A 20,159-nucleotide genomic window follows, 5' to 3' on the forward strand; every position below is an offset into this window, starting at 1 on the left:
GGCTCAGTGACGAACAGGAAAGACACCGATCAAGTCATTAGTGACTTAATCAGTAAAGTATCGCTGTCGCCTGAGCAGAAAACCGAACTACACCAGCTCTTACAAGAGTTTCAAGGTCTGTTCTCTGAGAGGCCTGGTAGGACTTCTGTCCTTACTCATGACATAGAATTTACCTCCCCAGAGCCAGTACGATCCAAGGCGTACCGGGTGTCACCCCGCCAGAGCGATATTATGGAGGCTGAGGTAAAGAAAATGCTACAGCTCGGTGTTATTGAGGCGGGTGAGAGTGATTATACCTCCCCTTTGATTTTAGTTGAGGTACCGGGCAAGGAACCTCGTCCTTGCGTCGACTACCGCAGGCTTAATTCCATCACTAAGGATCAAATTTATCCGATCCCTAACATCGAGGAGCGCCTTGAGAGAGTGAGTAGCGCTCAGTTTATTTCCACCCTAGATCTTGTCAGGGGTTATTGGCAGGTTCCACTTACAGAAGAGGCTAGTAGGTATGCGGCGTTCATTTCACCAATGGGGACATTCCGTCCTAAAGTTTTGAGTTTTGGTTTGAAGAACGCGCCATACTGCTTTTCAAGCCTCATGGATAAAGTGTTGCGGGGACAGCAAGAATTCGCTTTACCGTATCTAGACGACGTAGCGATATTCTCCGCATCCTGGCCTGAGCATATGGCCCACTTGCGGGCAGTGCTAACCCGCCTGCGCGATGCGGGCTTGACAGTCAAGGCTCCCAAGTGCCAGTTAGCACAGGCCGAGGTTGTCTACCTCGGTCACGTGATTGGTCGGGGTCGTCGCCGCCCCTCTGAAATAAAGGTGGCCGCTGTGCGAGACTTCCCGCAACCGCGCACGAAGACCGATATTCGGTCGTTCTTAGGTGTCGCCGGCTACTATCAGAGGTACATCCCCAGGTACTCTGATATCGCGGCTCCCCTGACGGATGCTCTAAGAAAGACAGAGCCGCAAACAGTCGCATGGGACGAGACAAAGGAAAGAGCTTTTAGCGCCCTAAAGAGCGCCCTAACAAGCCAGCCTGTGCTACGATCGCCCGACTACACAAAAGGGTTCGTTGTTCAGTGCGATGCTAGTGAGCGAGGCATGGGCGTTGTACTGTGCCAACGGGAAAATGGAGAAGTAGAACACCCCGTCCTGTATGCTAGTCGTAAGCTGACGAGTCGTGAGCAGGCGTACAGCGCCACCGAGAAAGAGTGTGCGTGTATCGTGTGGGCCGTTCAGAAATTGTCATGCTACCTAGCCGGCTCGAGGTTTATCATTGAGACGGATCACTGCCCTCTCCAATGGCTGCAGACCATCTCTCCCAAAAATGGCCGCCTCCTGCGCTGGAGCCTCGCTTTGCAACAATATTCCTTTGAGGTGCGTTACAAAAAGGGGAGTCTCAACGGTAACGCCGATGGCTTAAGTCGAAGCCCCTAACGTGGGAATCAGCCTCAAAATTGTTTGTTACTGATGTTTTTCTTCCTGAGGCAGGATTTTTAACATATTGCTTTTGTGTAGTATTTCAAAGTGATGATGTGCTTCCTAGTGCAATTTTCCGATTTGTGGACGCGTTCTGAGTGCTGCTAAACTACTGTAAGGAACTAGGCAGTAGTATAAAAGGGGAAAGAGCCTGGCAGGGCTTAGTGAGGGTTGTGCCGTGCTTGCTGACTGAGCGGTTGACTTTCGGCGTAGTTCTAACGCTTGCCGGGAACGAGAACAAAAATGTCAACTCTCCCGAAGTCACTTTGCAGTGTCCTGTGTGAACCTGAACGAGAGAACGAGGCCTTCTCTGTGCGCTGCGCTCAAGAAACGCCGAAGGACGACCGACTTCGGTTATGAGCATCATCAAGCGACATCCCTCCGGACAGCGGATGCAGTCCCCTGACCATCGGGATCTCCTTCCCCCGGCGGGGCGGTCTGTTACGTTTCGCCTACGACGCGCGGTATAGCCGGCGCGGATGCAACGGACGCCGGGGCTTCGTTCAAAGCGGCGGACATTTTGGCCCGTTCGGAGCTGCCGCAAAGCCTCCCCGCCAAGCGCGTCCAGGCGTGTTTCAGTGCCACGTGTCTTCTTGTGTGCGTGCGTGTGTGTGTGCCCACGCTTGTCAAAGCGCGGCAGCCGGGGAGAGGAGCTCCCCAAGTGTGAAGCGAGGAGGTCTGTCCGGCGCCCGGCCGGGGGATGCGTCACTACACTCGTCTCAACGTGTCTCTCAGCGTGTCCGTGCCCAGTCACGTGCGCATCTGACGAGACGTTCCTCCTTGCCCTCAGCTGCGAGACTATAAAAGCAGCTGCCCCCGGACGCCAAGAGGGAGGCTCCGATTTCATCCGTTGAGTTACGTGCTCTCCCGTCTCTCCACTTCGGTCGACCTGACCGCGCGCTCTTGTGCGATGTTAGAATAAACAAGTTGTTCTGTTACCAGTTGGCTCATGCTTTGCCGGGACCTTCGGATGCTTCCAGTGCCCCAGGCCGCCAGGCCAACGCTACCCTTGGGGCTTGCGACCCATTTGCAATAACGGGCGTCAGCACTGAGGTTCCAACACCGAGTTCCTGCAGGTAGTTTCACGCGCAAGCGTGCATGCCCCGTCTGTGAAATCGGCGATATTATGCTCGTCCCCGAGAGGGAAGCGAGAGTGGGAGGAGGAAGGCGCCTGGATGTGGAGAAGTGAATCGCGCGACAGGGTAACAGGCGCCGAGCGAGAAGGACGGAGCAGGGACGAAGGTGGCGGCAGGCCGAGCGCGAATCAACCGACCCCGAAATCGTCGCCAAGTGACGGGCACAAGCTGAACAAGTCTGTGAAAAGGCGCGGCCTTGGCCTGCCCAGGAGACTCCCGAGGAACGTGGCAGGAGGCTTGCCATAATGCAAACATTGTGCGCGCATTGCACAGAAAGGGAATACTTCGGCTTCCCAAATTGCGACGTGAATGCGTCGCATGTGGGAGCGATCGCGCATCATTGGAGGCGGAGTCCAGCGGAACCATGCGACGTCATGGGAGCGATTTTGCGAACGATTCGACGATTATGACTGGCCGAGACACAGTCATCAGATTCCCTAGTCTAGCCACCTAGGGAGGACGGCTACTTTAAAAGAGGATATCCTTGGTGCAGTGAGCTCAGACATTTAAAGTGCGCCTACATGGAGTGGGCTTCCATATCTGGAGCCAGCGTCCATAATGTAAAAATACCCCTCCCTTTTCTCCTTTTTTTTTTTTTTTGCACCTACATCCGGACGTACTCGTCCCTGTGCCTTTAGGATCCCTGGCCTAAAGGCTACCCCGAGCCGCAACAGGGTCAAGTGCATCGGCTCCATTGGCGTGCATAAGTCGTCAAAAGTGCCAGTGTAATCCCTGGTGCCCGCGTGCCTTCCAGAAAGTACTACACAATTCGTGTCGCGCATACAATCTGATAACAAAAAGTTCAGCGAAAAAACACACAACAGATACAATCAACGATAACATTCGAGTATGTTCCAAATAATGCAGACAGGTCTTGCATTGAGCAATAAATTTTGTTAGCAGGTGAAATGCATTCGCCGGAAAAAGCATAAATAAGTACACGTGTCAGCACGAGAGACCTACAGTTGCCACGACAGTCCTCGTAAAAAGACACACTACAGTTGCCAGAATAAATAACTATACCATGCACAAAGAATTAAGCAAGCCGCTACAGTTGCCACAACAAGTAACTATATCATACAGTTAATGTAGAAACAAAGTAGGCCACTACAACTGCCGCAACAATTATACCATACAGTCAGCCATACCATACAGTCGGTGCAGAAAGAAAGCTCATCACCGCAGCAGCAGCAACAGGCTAGTATACCATACAGTTGACCACTACAGTTGATGTAACAAGTATACCTTACAGTCGGCCATTCCATACAGTCCGTGCAAAACGAAAGCAGGTCGCTACAGTTGCTGCAACAAGTATACCATGCTGTCGGTGCAGATAAAGCGGCCCAGCACAGTTGCCGCATAAAGTAATTAATCTGGTCTAATTAACTGCAAGTAATTAAGACTAATCAGGATTAATTAATTGTATTTAAGATTATTGACTCCTGATTTCGTTTGATCAACATTATTATAATTAGGGGTAATCATGATTAACTAGGGGTAATTAAAATGATGATTAATTGAGGGTAACTAAGAATAGTGAGCTTCACTAAAATTTAATATAGCCTAATCTAATTAGGCGGATCAATAATAACTAGGAATAAATTAATTAATGGCAATCAAGAATTATTCAGGGCGCCTAATAAATCAACATAATTTCAACTGAGTAATGTTTGATTGAGGCTAATCAGGATTTATTAAGAGTAATCAAGATGACCGTCTAATTAAGATTGGTTACCTTAATTGATCAATATGAAGATTATTTAACAAACAAACAAGAAATCGAGCAATCTTCGCCATCATACGACCAGACGCGTTCGTATACGCGAGACGTATGTGTACAAAATGAGCGACTGGAAAGAATGCTTATGCGCTATCTGACAAGTACCACTAGAGATTTTCTGCAGTAATTTTCTTTCACGAGTTTTGTATGCCCCCACCGTACCGCCTCACTTGACGTCGCGTCGAACCCGGCGGAGGAAGAGTGCGCGCACCCAAACGATGCAGGAGTTGCCGCGCGCTCGCGAAGCAACTTCTCTCCGCATTACCTAGTCAAAGTTCGATATTCAAGTAGCAAAAGCCCCTAGATTATCTCTCACGCACCCCAAGGTCCCTATATAAAACTTATCTAGGGACCTTAACGCACCCGCTCTTACTCGCGTCTGCGTACAAACGTTGGGTGCCTATGGAAATGCCACGCCCCGCTGTACTAACTAGCAATTGTAGAGACGCCGCAGGCTTATACGCTCAGCTTTTCGGCGGGGCTTCGGCCCCTTCGCATATCCCCTGTGTAGCTTCCAGCACGCATCACCATGAATCACGCTTCGCTTGTCAAACTGCGCTTGAAACAGCAGTCATTGGCTCGTAGTAAACAAGCGTCAACTTAAAAGCCACTGTATGGCAGTTATTGACCGACTCGTTCCACGGAAGGAAAGAATTGCACATAAATTGACGCTTTTACAAGCAGCAGACCTGCAAATGTTTCAGGTTTCAACGCATCCATAATGCGATGCTGACAGACAGTTGAGTTGTGTCCACCTATTAATGCAATCCATAGTCTCTTTATGCAACTATATATATTTCATGTTGCGCTTATTCCCTTGTTCACAATAAATTTATCTAACTAATGAAGAGACATGAAGTCAGGCATTTCATAATTTCGTTTTTTTTTTTATTATGTCATCACGTCTCACAATCAAAGTGGCGATAAATAACCTCTCTCACTCGTCTCGCAGCACCCAAACAATGACAAGCAAACCAACACACATACAAAAAGTGGTGAAGAGAGCAAAATAAGATGGCGGACACTGTCGTTCCACCAGAACAGTGTCGCCACACGCGCTGTACAAGTGTCGCGTCTTTCTTTTTGCTTTTCATTTTTCTTGTTCTTTCCAAAAGACGTTCGGCAGTCACTCCATTCGGCATCACTGTTACATACAAAAACCTGCGCAGCACCCTGAATCACTTTGCAATGGGTCATGCTACGCACAGCTACGAGACAAATAGGTGCAAGCTTTTGATCTTTACATACTGAGCAGAAAACATTTCAATGAGCATAGTTCAATACCTCCTACTCAAACCAATCATAACTTCAAGTGCTTGACAACTGTATTTAAAGCATGAGTGTACTCAAGGTAAACAAAGGTTCCCACGTGATGCTATGCAAGCATTTGGCTTCCTCAAAGCTTATTTTGCAAATCCAGCAACAAAGAGCCATTGCTCGATTTCACGAAAATGCCAAACAAATGCTTTTTCTAGAACGTTGATGAAACGCATCGAATTTCGTTTTTGACACTCAATCTACGATGCAATCAGTACCTGTGACAAAGGCTAGTGTCAGGAAAGGAGATTGCTTGTACAGAACAAATTGCACACCCGTGTCTGTACGAGCACGACCCACTGTGCGTACAGAAACACACACGTATAGAAACGCACCACCAGAAAGGCATTTCTCGATCGTTCCTTGCCCTTGCATATGCAAGGCGTACAAAGCCCACCCTTTGTTCTTAAGTCTGCATGCTGTACAAAAATCACTGTTCTGTGCCATTCACCACCATGCCATACCCGTCATACTTCCCGGTGCACTGCTTTGTCTCCAAATGCCCGACACCTGTGTCCTTTACACCAGCAAATGAAGGCCAGAGGTGCAGAGGAAGGGGTGGGAAAACTACAGGGGTTTGTGAATAGCTTCGTGAAACTGCCATATCAAAGTTTGAAACAAAACATCTGTAACCTTACAGCAATCATCTCAAAAAGGTCAGCAAAAGCCCGTGCCAAAGCTCTTTCGCTGGCACCACAAAAATGTACCTGTCAAATTGCTTATGAAGCAATTTGCTGACAAAATTTGTTTGATACGTTCATTGCCACTCATAAAATATACATTTTTATTTCCATCATATTTAATCAAACCACATGCATGCGCGACTTCTGAAACCAAGAAATTTTGCTAAGAATAAAGAAGCAATTCCTTTGATACATGCCGTTGCAACTATATCAGATATACATATACATCTCTTTAAAAGTTTCTGCCGTGTTAGAGGAAACCATGTATGCGTGACTTCCAAAATCTAATTTTTGCTTAGAGCAATCAGGAGCCAATAAATTGTATCTGTCAGTAATATAGTTGAGTTTTTAGCATTAGTACAGAGCAATTTTCCCACCTCTACCTCCACAGAGGATGTTTTTTGACTCAGAAGCTCACAGGATGGTTTTATATTCCACACTTTCATTTACAGTGTTTTGACCGAAAGTCACTGTTATGTAACTTTGTTACTTCTACTGTACATCTAAAATATGTGCATAACTTTGAAGGTGCATGTATGCGGTGAAACTACGTGTATCTGCTCAAAGAGAGCCGTAAAAGCTAGAGGGCTTATGTTCCTTGTCCCTCCCCCTGCATCCACTAATCCCCTAGCCGCCTGCAATTCTTGTCTCCGCAGCAAACAAGCAGACAATGGCAAGTCCACTGAGACAAGAGGGGAGTATAAAATATTAAAGCAATAATTCCTACACGCAGCAACTCTACAGCTGTGAAACAGGCAAATGGATCCACTGTGCAATCTAATATGCCCACAGTGTTAAAAGTTTACTGGAGCTTTCGACAAAGTAATGGGAGAAATCAGACTCAATGCAATGCGAAGCAAAATATTCAGCAGGTGATAAGCTTGCTGCAAGTATGTGGATGCAATGCAAAGGGTGCAGCCATTGCCATTCACCTTTCATTGTGCCTTTGATATAAAGATTCAATTTGGGATTAAGTACCAGAGTGTCCAATCTTTACAATTACAAACAACAGTCCTTTTCGGAAGTTTTTAGACCACTATATGTGCAAGAGGCCAAATCAGAAGCAGTCAAGGCTTGTATTGCAGCCCAGTTAAAAGTTTTGCAGCACGAACATGCAGTTAACATTTAGCCATAGAAAACTTTTGAAACAGATGGTATTTACCTGGCAACATACCAGATATAAAAAGAAAAGAAGAAAATGCGACCAGCGCACACAGTGAGGTTTCCACTTAAATGACTGCATGATAAAAAGTAAGAAGGCTCATGAATAAAATGTATAGCATAAGAAAAAAAAGACAGATTCACAAGAGTTATACACTTTCCAAATCTCGCTCAGAAAAAGGTCACTGGCCTACGCAGCCCTCTCGACACATAATTTTGAATGTTCACAATGAGCCTATTTGTAATTTGTAATCGTCAGGAAGTCAAGACAATGCAATGCCAGCGAGTCAAGCTTATGTTTTAGATAGCCCCATTCCCATTCACTCAACTATACAGTACTTCGTCCATACCAAACACAGCTAATACAAGATCACTTCAAATTCGAAGTTCCTCTGGGTCACAGAATGCTAAAGGCCACAGCCGAGCAACTTTAACCTTGTGAAAAACCGGCACTATAAGTATGAAGCAAGGAATCGCAAACTCCATGAGGTGCCATTAATTTATCCCAAAGGTAAAGCAAAGTTGGAGAGAGGTGTCGGAGGGGTGCGGCGAGGGGTGACAAAACGCAGTTGCAGTTTTACAGGCATGGCCAGCAACAGTACGATTCAAGTAACGATATTCACATGGGGCGATTTTTGGAGAGCTTTCAGATGTACCACGCAGTGCTCTTAGCTGTGAGCAAACGAGAATAATCAATAATCAAAGTGCATGCTATTTGTTGAAGGGACACCAAGTAAAAACACTAAACCAACTTAGACTAATACAACATTCTTAGACAAATTTCCACTACTGTGATTTAAAAGAAATGCTTATTGGCTGAGAAAATATAAGGACAGACCTCCTTTTCTGCACCTCGCACCCATGCCATGGTGCCAGTGACATCAATGCAACGTCACAGATTCCAGAGTACTTTCGCACATTTGGTCTTGTTTTCCTTTTCATGCTGGGAAATTTACCAAGAATATCCTTAAGTTAAAAATTTGCTTCTACTTTACAAACAAAAGGGGGGGAGGAAAAAGTAGGAAGAGCCTGAATAGCAAGCATAAACTGAGGACACAGTGCTTCATCCCATACCCTCAGGTGACACTTCTTCCAATTATCTGCATGCTTCTGAACACAAACGTCAACTGATAAACAATGCATGACATCGCAGCGAGATGGTATGGGAATTCCAAGATGTAGCCAGCCATACACTGTTCTTTTGCATCTTTTCAGGCAAATTACCAAGCTTACACTTGCCTACCAATACAGCCGAAGTTAGTGTCTTCTTGTAGTGTCCTCTTTTAAGATGTGCGAAAAAAATTTTCAGTAAACCAACAAAAAAAATATCAAGGAAAAACTGTGTATGCCTTTTGATCGTGCTACAGCAAAACAGAGGAGTTTCAACATGATGATTGTACACAAAACGACCTTTCACAGGGGCTCAACCCATTCTTGAATAGGCGATGTCCAGATATGTCAGCCATTATCACAGATTTGCACCCCCCATTAATTTGTGTACAGGCTCGGTGTACTGGCACCGAGCATATAGCGCCTCGCCCTCCCCTGCCAGTCAACGGAAGTTCCCCCAGTTCACACATCACAATTTCAAAAAAAATTGCCAGTCAACATCAAAAGAAATTAACATAGGCAGCATGAAGAGGCAAGTACACATAGGTAAACAGAAAGTATAACTCAATAATGTGCTGCGGTTACGTTCTTAACGTTCGTCTCTATAACCACAGCACTTCTTGAAGCCAACACATGACCGTAAGTCGCATACCTGCTCACAACTTGCACAAGAACATAGAACAATGTCTTTTGTTCAACAAGAAATTAAAAATGTCAGCCATGATAGCATGAAACACCAATGCTTTGTTCTGCACTGCAATAAGGACAAGGAAGCCAAATTTCCTGCAACCGTACTACTGCAACAGTTTCGTGCCAGACAAAGACCGGGAAAAGATGGTATCTCCAAGAAAGAATAAAATAAAATGCATGCCACATCAATCCCTACACGTCTAGGATTGTTAGCCAAACTGCAGTCAGGTTAGAAATCCCAGCCAAATAAGCGGCAATGTCACAGTGTTGGCATGGCCATCATACCAATTTAGACCTAAAGGAGGCATCGGTAGCGCAACGTTCTTGCTTGCTCGCTTGTTCGTAAAGCTACGTCATCATACTTCAAGCTTGTCAACATCGGGAAGCCTGCTCTTTTGCCAAAAAAGTCACGATAACTGTTGTTATTTGCACTTCAAGTTCATATCATAAGTGCAAAAGTTCATTTACACTTCCAAGTTGCACATTTACACTGACCTTCCAAAGCACTGCCTTCTAAACACGCTGTAGTAGGTCAAGAACTACCACATCCCTGTGGCTTCCGCAAAATACATTCAATTTAAATACATGCTTTTGTTAGGTAGCCGAGAGATTTAAAAATACAAGAAAAGCTTGCGAGATGTAAATTGTATAATGTTCAACTAGCTCATGTTGGAAAACATGTGGACGCTCTCTTTTCTCTGCACATCCTAAACAGTGAATAATGAAATCTCTTAATTGTTGGCTCAACTTCTGTTAAATTCCAACCAACAAGCAATCCTGACCTTAGCATTTTCCATTCTATTCCATGCATTCTTGCCAAAGCGAACTTGAAACATAACCTATCGAAATGCATAGCAGAGTTAGTTAAAGTCACAGCGATCATATAAATACATATGGAAAAAAAAATATGACAGAGATCATTGACTTTGCACCATCTTTATTCTCCCCTTGTAAAGCCTCGTGAAGCCTGCTCTTACTTACTAAGCTAATGAAATTAACCCTCAAAACCCTAAATTAATTCCGGAAAAATGCACCAAATTTTCCACATTTCTTTATCGTCATAATTTTGTCGTTGTCATTCTGATTCTGAAGTGGTATTACTTGATTGGTTTCTGGTTAGAATTAACACAAAAATTAACTCATCTTTGAAAGTGGGAGGGGCGCAACATCAGGCCGAACGAGTATGACTCGTCATTTTACTATATCAGTACAACGTCCCATAACAACCACAGCTCTGGATTGGTGGTTAAAGGGCTAAATAGTCAAGCTGTGTCGAGGACTAAGCTATACAACTGCATCATTGAACCCTTACTGTAATTGCAAATCCATGCCTTCTACCAATGAAACTAAAGACAAGAAGCCTGTCAAAATATTTTCCCCAGCATCGTTTCTAAGTTTACATAGTGTGAACAGGTTGTTTTCAGTTGAGCAGGGTTAACTGTGAATTGTCAAAGCAGCCCACGAAACCAAAGTTGTAGAAAGCTAGTGTTAGGAAGCTTAAGCGTGCATAGCGTTGGCTTTCTTTTTCTTTCCCTGAGCCTCGGAGTGAAGACAAAAAAGTTCACTCGCCCTGAAGTGTGCATCCAATCAGGCATATGGAAGACTTCAGCCTTCCATATATACTTCAGCCTTCCTCACACTCGCATGAAGCAGATTACTGTGACTACTTGAGAAAGGCCGAGCATTTTACCAAAGGAAAAAAAAAACAGTTTTACATACCCAAATGTTCTCAGTCAAATTTGTATTTAGGCCAATATAACCTGGGTGTAGGACAAACACAAAAAGAAATCAATGAAAACAAGGACAAAAGAAAAACTGTACTCTAAAGTAACTGTTAACTTGTATTCATTCCATTGCTTCACAATTTGTTAGTTTCTTGACGACATCCCCAAGTAAGGGTAACGGCAAGCGGCTTCACAACTTTGGGCAGATGAGCATATGACAAAAAAAAAAAAATTTATCTTGTTCGAAGGACCTGTACAAGAAGGCAAATAGCTGACTGCAGACTCAGCTAATGCCAGTACTTTTGATCAGCAAACAGTAACATTCGTGAACCAACACAAACGCGCCTCCTTTTCTTTTTGTTCGAATGATTTTCCTGATGGCCAAGAACTCCTTTAAATGGCACGAAAATGAAGTAGCCTGCCCAATGTTCACAAAGTCCAGATGACATCTCGCATATTCACTACACAAAGATCAAACTTAAGACAGCCCACATTATGTTGGTGAATGGTGCGACTTGAAATGCAGAAAACACAAAAAAAAAGTGCTGTGCGCTATTTGACAGCTGGTAAAAGCCAGGAAACAGATTACTGTCTTCTCGAGCCCATATAGCCGCACCCGTACATATAAAGGCCAAATTTTTACTAACGCAACCCAGCACAACTGTCAGCCCAGAGCAAAGCTCTACAAACAATTTTGTTATGAACAATCAGCAACACCCATTTTCACCAAATGGTGCACAGCTTATGGCAACACGGAACGCATTAATTTGCATATTGCCTTCCAGTGCGGCCCCCTGCCAACACAACGCGCACTGCTGCATAGCCGCACTCGGAGGCAAAATTTGCCAGCAACTCGTCCTTCGAATCTCATATTTCTGGTGTCGGTCATATGCACGAGAACAGGCTTTCGTTCTAATTGAAACAACTCATTCAATTGACTTTCAGCCCAAATGTTGCAACAAGAAAAACTCTGTCATGAAGATGCGACCCACAAGAAGAAAAAAAATATTGGTGAAAAGCAAGTGGGAACGGGCCTTGCCAGACTGCCACTGTTAACTAGTACGCGTCAAAACACCTCTACCCTTACTGCTGTCTCATGCTGCTCAAGATGATGGGATAGAAATGCCACCACTGCTGCTGCTGCTGCTGTGCTGTCGGTTTTGTGCGACAAGAATGGGAGGAGGAGGAGGAGGTCAAAAGAAACAACAATGAAGTAGAAAAACTTGGATCTAATGTGTGTTTCTAGCTGTGCTTTATGTACAGAAATGTGCAGGTATGTTGTGTGCTGCTTGTGTGCGCGTTCACGAGAGAGAAAAAAAAAAGGTCAAAATTGTTAGCAGGCACTGCAGCTGAGATCCTTAGCTCCAGTTGCGTGCGAGAAGGCCCTCTACTGCTCACAGGCCATATTCTCATTTTCTCTCTCTCTCTCTCGCTCTCTTAAAACTCTGTTATACATTTGACGAGTGACTTCGGCTCTGCATATGTACAGGTTGGTGCATATTGTCGGACTCTCCGCAATTTTTCTCTCTCTCCATCTCTCTCTCTCTCTCTTTACAAGAAAAGCAGATTCAGCAGCCTTATGTGAAAACAGTGTCAGAGTTGGGCAGAAAGAATGATAAGACCACAGTAATGGTATGGAGGCCATTACGTTTAAGGACACACCTTTCTGATCACCACTAAAATGCTCTGAACACTTCTTAAAACTTTTTCTTTCAGCCACTATATATATATACACAAAGACAAAAAAAAAAGTGGACCCAAAAGTCGCTACTTGCTTTATTCTACACGCACAAGCCTTAGCTTGTGTTAGCCTAGAAGGCCCCTAAAAAATGACAAGCTAATGCTCCTAAACACTTTGTTCTTCCAACTTAGTTTGCCGAGACAAAACCTGCAGCTAGTGTCAGATGAATAATTGAAAAAAAAGGAAAACACAGGCGCTCTAAAATTTTTAAAAATAGGGGAGGAGGAGAACTGCTGCTAATGCTGAGATAATGCACTGCCCTCGCACATACTTGACCACTGTCCCAGCCAGAAAGAGATAAGTCACTGCATTAAAATTATGCAAAGAAAAACAAAACAATAACACTTCCAACACAAATCACAGAAAGGGTGACGCAGCAGTCTTAAGACACCAATGGTCGTTGGAGGTGGGGGGAGGGTTGGGGTTGAGGGGGTTCAAGAGTGGCAGCGCTTCCCACCAGAACTCGCCGAAAGGCAACACCACATCCACGACTCATGTTGTTGGCAGTGTCCGCACTCAACAACAAGAAGACTTGGAGCACAGGAAGGCGCTATCTGGCACAGCTGTGTCAAAATCCGTCACTTGTGCGTGTGTCTAAGTCTTACAACCGAATGACCTAGAGGAAATGCCATGCCGCGTACGAGCGGGGGGGCTAGTTCGGTCATTGATGCGCATCACTCTAGGTCCGAGACTCTCACCGCACGTTGAGTTCTTCATCTCCAGTCAAATTACATGCACGCACGCACGCACACGCATTCACACACACACGTGATGACGAGGGTAAAAAAATGTCATGATGTCCAAGGAGGAGGGAAGGTAACGACGTCCACAGAGTGGACGCCAGATCTACACCACCACATCCTTGCACAGAAATAAGAGAAGGGGAGGATCTCTGCGTGTCACGAGAGATGGCCGGAGGCAGAGGGCAGTCATCACAAAGTAGGTGCCCAGGATCTGCGGCAGACGACACTTATTGCTTGGCAGTTGGGCCCCCCCTTCTCCTCCTCTGATGGGGTCTAGGCCTGTGTCAGTCTTGCATCTTCTCCTTCTGACTCAGCGCAATGTCGGCCAGAGTCGCCAAGCTGCTAGGGAAGTCCTCCTCCATAGGCGCACCTGTGGGTAAAGCATTAACCCTTCATTAACCAATGCCAAGTTGACAGAGGCCCCCATACGCTAGGCTTTTGTGCTCCTAAAAAGAAAGTGTTTCAACTTATTCACCTGTTTTTTCCTGTGCACGTGTTAACCATTCCTTACATAATACACCATTATACTGTCGATTCACAGTATAATGGGGGCAACAGCTGTGTTAGCTTATCAGATATTCACGAGTTTTGCTGCACGCCCACAATGATAGTGTGGTGGCCTTGCAGTTACAATGTACAAAATTTGTGACACCAGTGTATCTGCACATCAAAATAAGCAGAGCCCGTGTGCACCGCTCACACAGGGCCAAGCTGCCCTTTTCCAAGTAAATGACATATTACCACCAGTCTTCTAAAAGCAGAGGAATGACTCGCACCAGATATCACTGTAAAAAAGTTCCTACTTTTTCTCCTTGTGCACATATGGCAGACAAAAAGGTAAAATAAAGTATTTTAACCAACATCCTCGTATGACACAAAGGGTAAACCTAATGTTACTAAACATTGTTTGAGGATTTTTTCCCTTGTAACCACCTAGCACTGCAAATATCATTCCACCACATAATATTGCATTTGTAGGTACACACCATCATTTTCAAGTGGTCAGCAAGGATAGTTCAGGCTTCCCCAGGCTGACTGATATTTTTCGGAGCCATGCTCCTTTACCTTAGGAGCTCTATGTAAACTCTATGTGGGCATGTTGAAATTGTTTGGCTTAGTATCACTGCACCAAATTCAAAGTTCCTTTTTTTTTTAACCGTAGAAGTCAACATCTTGCTGCTGATTCTGTCAGTTTTCTGCCTGCGCCTCAAAACTAGTTGTGCGCCGTCGTCTCCTTATTCAATGAAGACATTTCACATTCTAATCTTTGCTGAAGGTAATGGGGAAGCACAGTACCACCTACCCTCCTCATCACATCTCTCCTCACAATGCATTAGGCCATCATTAACTAGCAACAAGATGGAATCAGTTGAGCAATACTATCAGCTGTCCATGATGCACATTTAGTGAAAGTCACATAAATCTTCCAACCATTTTTCATCACTTTCATGTTTCCTCAAAAAAAGTTCAGCTTGAGGCTTCGAATTCAAGTCACACACCAGTTGCTTTAACAGACATTAATAGAAGAAGAAGAAAAAGCAATTACTGTGGACTCATTTCATCACCTCTGCAGCTACCTGGCTACTATCAACGGCTTAAAGGGGCCACTACAGCAGTGGACAAATAGACTCCAAGAGAGCAATCCACTTGCTGCAGCAATATAGTAGTTGGCGACAACCCAAGAGAACCTCGTTGATACGATCTCATTTTGTATGATTTCCTGGCGACTTCCATTATCTTTCAGCACAAACATTCAGTACGTCACCAAACTGCGATCGTATGTGTTTTCTGGCCACTAGATCCCACGTGAACAAGAAAAGGCGTGATGCACACGCGATCAGGTGCACATGCGAGTAGGTACCTGCCAGAGTAGGTTCCCCGCAGTATTTGCTGCCCGTGTCACACAAAAATGCCGGCATGCACTCAGTTTCCTCCGGATATCAGCAAATATCCTCGAGGGTCGTCGTACATCGCATTCACAGCTATCACAACCAACTCCATTTCAGCAAACATCTCCTGTTTCCCAACGCATGTGGCATAGTACTGTTGGAAGCTTAATGCATGCTTTTAATAGGTGATAACTTAAAGCGCCATCGTTCCCTGCTGCAGGCAGCCCAATGGGAGCGTTCTCTTTCACTCTAGCAGCATCCTATTCCAGTGTCACCCATCTGCTCAATTTCACTTTGGCTTCTGATGTGTGTCTTAAAACACTATAAAACACGCAGTAGGAAAACAAGAAAGCACGTATTGGGCCGCTTAGGCCCTACCAGCTCAACAAAAGTCTCTCATGCCACGGTCAGGCCAAACTGAACGCAAATAAACATAAGCTTGCCAAAACAACAATGTGCGTCTTAGGCTGCTCGTGGCCATCTCATGTAGCAATGATTTGTGCGAGGCTTCGCGTTATGTAGATATGTCAACTACGGTTGAGCCTTCTACATTCTTTTTCTGCATTCAGGTAGTTCGTTTTACCAGTTAATACGCCTTTTCTCACATATTGTTTCCTGAAAACATAAGAATGAGATTCTACTGTAAATTGTTGTCCAACTCGAAGAGGAATCATATAGATGCACTAGCCAATAACATCTAACCGATTCCAAGACATCATGGCAGAGGCTAACTTCTTTCAAATAGAGTCAATTTCTGTTAATTTGACCCTGACGGGACCAACAAAATTGATCGAATTATCCAGCAGCTTGAACTAGACAAGATGCAGAAAAAATGCTAAAAAACACCACTGATTCATTTGGCAGTATTTGCTCGACTCTAACATGCCTCCAAATCAAACGTGTACCCACTTTCAATGTGTCCGACAGAGTAAACTAATGTAGAATGGCATTAAAGCTCCTAAACAAAATAGAAATCTAATGCACGCCCGATTTTTTAGCAACAGAAAATATTGCACAAGGGCGGCCGGTTTTCTAAAATCAGCCACATGGTATCTTCAAGGTCAGCTTCTCTGCAATACATCCGTGCTTTGCGGCAAAGCATGCAAACATTGCGAAGGCAGTTGTGGTTCTGTGTCCGATTGTATCGCACAAGCAATTTTTGGTCGAATTTTCTCTTACAAAAAGGCGGGTGTTAGCATAGGGTAAATACCGTAATCAAGCATTGTGAGCTACGGTTATGGCTTGAAAATATTCCAGGGCAAAATCGGGTAAATACTGCAATCAAATGCTGTGAACTACGGTTATTGCTTGGAAATATTCCAGGGCGAAATCGGGTAAATACTGCAATCAAACGCTGTGAACTACGGTTGTTGCTTGGAAATCTTCCTAGGGCAGGCCGAAAACAGGCGTTTCCGACGACAGGTGTGATTTGTGTTCAACGCATTAACTGTCCCCTAGCTCAGCTGAGACAGACGCTGCCACTAAAGGGGTCACTATCGAGGTCACAATAGGCGTCAGGCATGTGCGTGGCAACTGGTCATGTTCAAATTATCCAGCGAAGACAAACTTTAGTATCGAAATAAGCAAAGCTTGGGCCCATGGAAATGCATAGGCACTGACCAGGACTTTCGGCCGGCGTTGAATTAAACAGAAATTGAATTAAACAGAGTCAAATTATGAGAAGTCTATTGCATATACATCTCTCAGGAACTATGTATCGGAGTATGAAGGGCAGATGCAATGTGGTTTTGTATGTGGAGCTTATATTGCATCTTTTATAGTACTGAATATTAATTGTGGAACAGGAGATGCAGCAAAGCTGAAGCGACTGGAGCTGACTGGAGCAGACTGGAGCGCAACTTTGTGCCCAGTTTGGTCGTGCTCCCGTGCTTTGGTACTTTGCATGTGCCCTCTTTTTACCGTGACAAGATTCGACGCATTCGTTGTAATAGTACGGCGATTTAAAAAATTTTATATCTATCTGGCAGCAGTTTCAATACACAGAGTCGGAAAGTGGTAAATGCACTGAAATGTGGTCGCTATAACTGATAGATCATTATACAGTAAAACCTCGTTAAACTGTACCCGCTTAAACAGTAGTTTCATTTTAATAGTAGTAAAGCCAAATCCCCGACTCAGCGGCCATTGCACATAATGTGTTTTGTATCCGCATAGAGCGTACCAGCTTATTGCGTACATATTGGTTAAGACATAGTGTTTCCACTTCTCGTCACGCAAACATGGCGGCTGCATCATCTCCATCAAGAAGCCCGGCAGAACAACAAGCCTCAGAGATCAGAACAGTGGCCTCCAAGCGCCCGGTGTGTCTGCACGTGAAGCCACATCAATATCAACATCATTTCAGCGCCGTGCCATAGCATAAAGAACCATGCCAGAGAGCGTTGTGGCATCGTGCAAACAAGTACTCCCATCATGCCGAAGCTCGGATAAAAAAGACGCCGGGTACTCAGCACAGAAGAAAAATTAGACAGCGTTCATGCTATCAAACCTGACAGGAAATGGTCAGCGCTGGCATGTGACAGATCTACTGTTGACTATGGCGACTATGGCTGACTATAAATTTGGAATGCGAAAAAGTTGCTTGGCAGCACTGCTGCGACCGCGTAGAGATGTCGGCTACGAGGTTCGACTCTTCACCATCGTTGCCTCTGCTGTTGCCAAAGTGTCGACTAGCGGCAGTGATGAGGACGACACGGAGAGCGACAGAACAGGCGATTCAGGCCCGACAGTGGCAGAAGCTGCGCGTTACGTCAGCCTCACGAATGCAATCATCGCGACGAGAACAGCGCCACGCAATGAAAACGGCGCCCCGCAACTCCTGCAGCGCTACCGCCCGCGTGCACAGAGAACATGCAACACTAACGAGGAATCTGCCATGCGAGTGTTTGCCAAGAAGAGGGGGCTGGCTGAAAAGCTGGCTTGCAGCTTCAGTAAGTTTGAGGCCGCTGTCGTCGCTGCTAGGCCGCCGCGACATCAAACAAAAATAACACTCTTGTCACGCGAAGTGAATAAACACTGCATGTCTTTTTACCCTTTCATCAGACTCTCTCCGAGTTCCGTTTTTGACAGGTGAGTGGGTGATCTCATGCTATTTCGGTTAAGCAGTACTATTGTTTAGTGCGTACTTTTTCCGAACTGTGGCCAACTACAGTTTAACAAGGTTTCACTGTATCTGGGGTCGTTATGAGTGGGTTCGACTGTATATCGTACTACCGTTCACCGCTACATTCGATATATCGTATGCTGCATCCCTGCAAGTGCACTTCTCCTTGTGTCACTCTTCACATCATAAGAAATATTCATGCCAGCAAAACAACACTGTTTTGGCAGATACTGACAAACAAGACATTGAATCTGAAGGGCAGTAGTAAAAACGAGCAAACTGCATCTCTCAAACTGCGGATGGCTCGTACAGCAGGGGTCTTATTTGCACTCCATAATGACACGATTTGCTTTAGTAAATTTCGCCGCAACCCAACCGTGTAACGCAGTGAATAATATTCATAGTGAAACAACCAAATGCGCAACAAAAGTGCATGAGGTGCACTGTGGTTTTTTTGCAGCCTGGAAACGCAAACATTTAGGGTAAACGTAGCAACCACTTTAATGAATATTCTGCACTATGGGTGACTTGTGACAGTCATCTGCAAAAAATTACAAATAAGTAACCTTCTGACTATTCAATGCGGCAAAAATGGGTAAATTCCCACTTTTCACGATATCAGAAGACTGTTCAAGACATGCAGCATTTTCAGGTAAGCTTCATAATGACAGGCACGTTTTATATTATGAATTATTCATACATCGAACTATATTTCACGATCCCCTTCGAGTTCGATATATTGAAGATGAACTGCAGTACCATGCCAGAATGAAGTACGAACCTTGGAAAATGCATATTGCAGTACATGCTATTGCATCTGACATCATCCACAATTAAGTGCTGCGTGTGCGCAGCCATGTTGAGGGGTTCGCAGATTTGTGTCTTGCTTCGCTGGCACACCGCCGGACTGCTGCAACCCACTCGTATTGAACAATGCATGTTACTGGATGCCAGTGCAAAGAAATTGCTTTCTTGCGTTCTTCGGAAGCCCCTCCTAGAATGCATGTATTGCAGGACAAAGTAGTTATTCTAAATTAGGGCCGCTAGCCCGTTTGCAATGTTGCAGAGGTGTTTCAAGAAATGCAGAATATCAAATACGCAATGGGTTGTACGGAGGACATGTTGTGGTTGACAGACAGTGATAAAGTGCTCTCGAAAAGTTACGACGACCGACATGAGGCGTGAATAAATCTTTATTATGTGAACCTAAAGTTGGCAGGCTAGTCATTATCCTATTGCCAGAATCAGAGGCACGATGTTTCTTGCTCAAAGATCTAGTGCACGTTTGATTTATACTTAGTTTAGCAGCTCTAATGTCATTTTTACGTTAGCTTTCTACTTTAAACACATAGAGTGTGGGTTCACATTCAATTTACGAGTGTTAGAATCAGGCAGATATGGGTTAAACCTCAATATAATGAAGTTGGTAAAATTAGCAATTTGGTTCATTACATCAAAATCTCAACATATTGAACTTCAATTCTTTATGCATATAAGCACTCGCCGATTGATTTTTCTTATACAAAAGGGGCCGCAAAAATTTACTTATTATCCTGCAATTAGAGAATCAAATTTG

General features: G+C 44.7%; 1 protein-coding gene across 2 annotated transcripts in view; it reads right to left on the bottom strand.

The window, feature by feature from the left end:
* Positions 1 to 6,478: 6,478 nt before the first annotated feature.
* Positions 6,479 to 20,159, bottom strand: part of bbx (bobby sox) — a 195,285-nt gene continuing 181,604 nt past the window's right edge. For both annotated transcript variants that reach the window (XM_050178537.2, XM_050178538.3), the window contains exon 9: positions 6,479 to 13,940. In XM_050178537.2, coding sequence (XP_050034494.2) covers positions 13,855 to 13,940 — 86 coding nt within the window. In that variant the 3' untranslated portion in view covers positions 6,479 to 13,854. The remainder of the gene's footprint in view (positions 13,941 to 20,159) is intronic.

The sequence above is a fragment of the Dermacentor andersoni genome, chromosome 5, assembly GCF_023375885.2.
Source record: "Dermacentor andersoni chromosome 5, qqDerAnde1_hic_scaffold, whole genome shotgun sequence".
NCBI lineage: Eukaryota > Metazoa > Arthropoda > Arachnida > Ixodida > Ixodidae > Dermacentor > Dermacentor andersoni.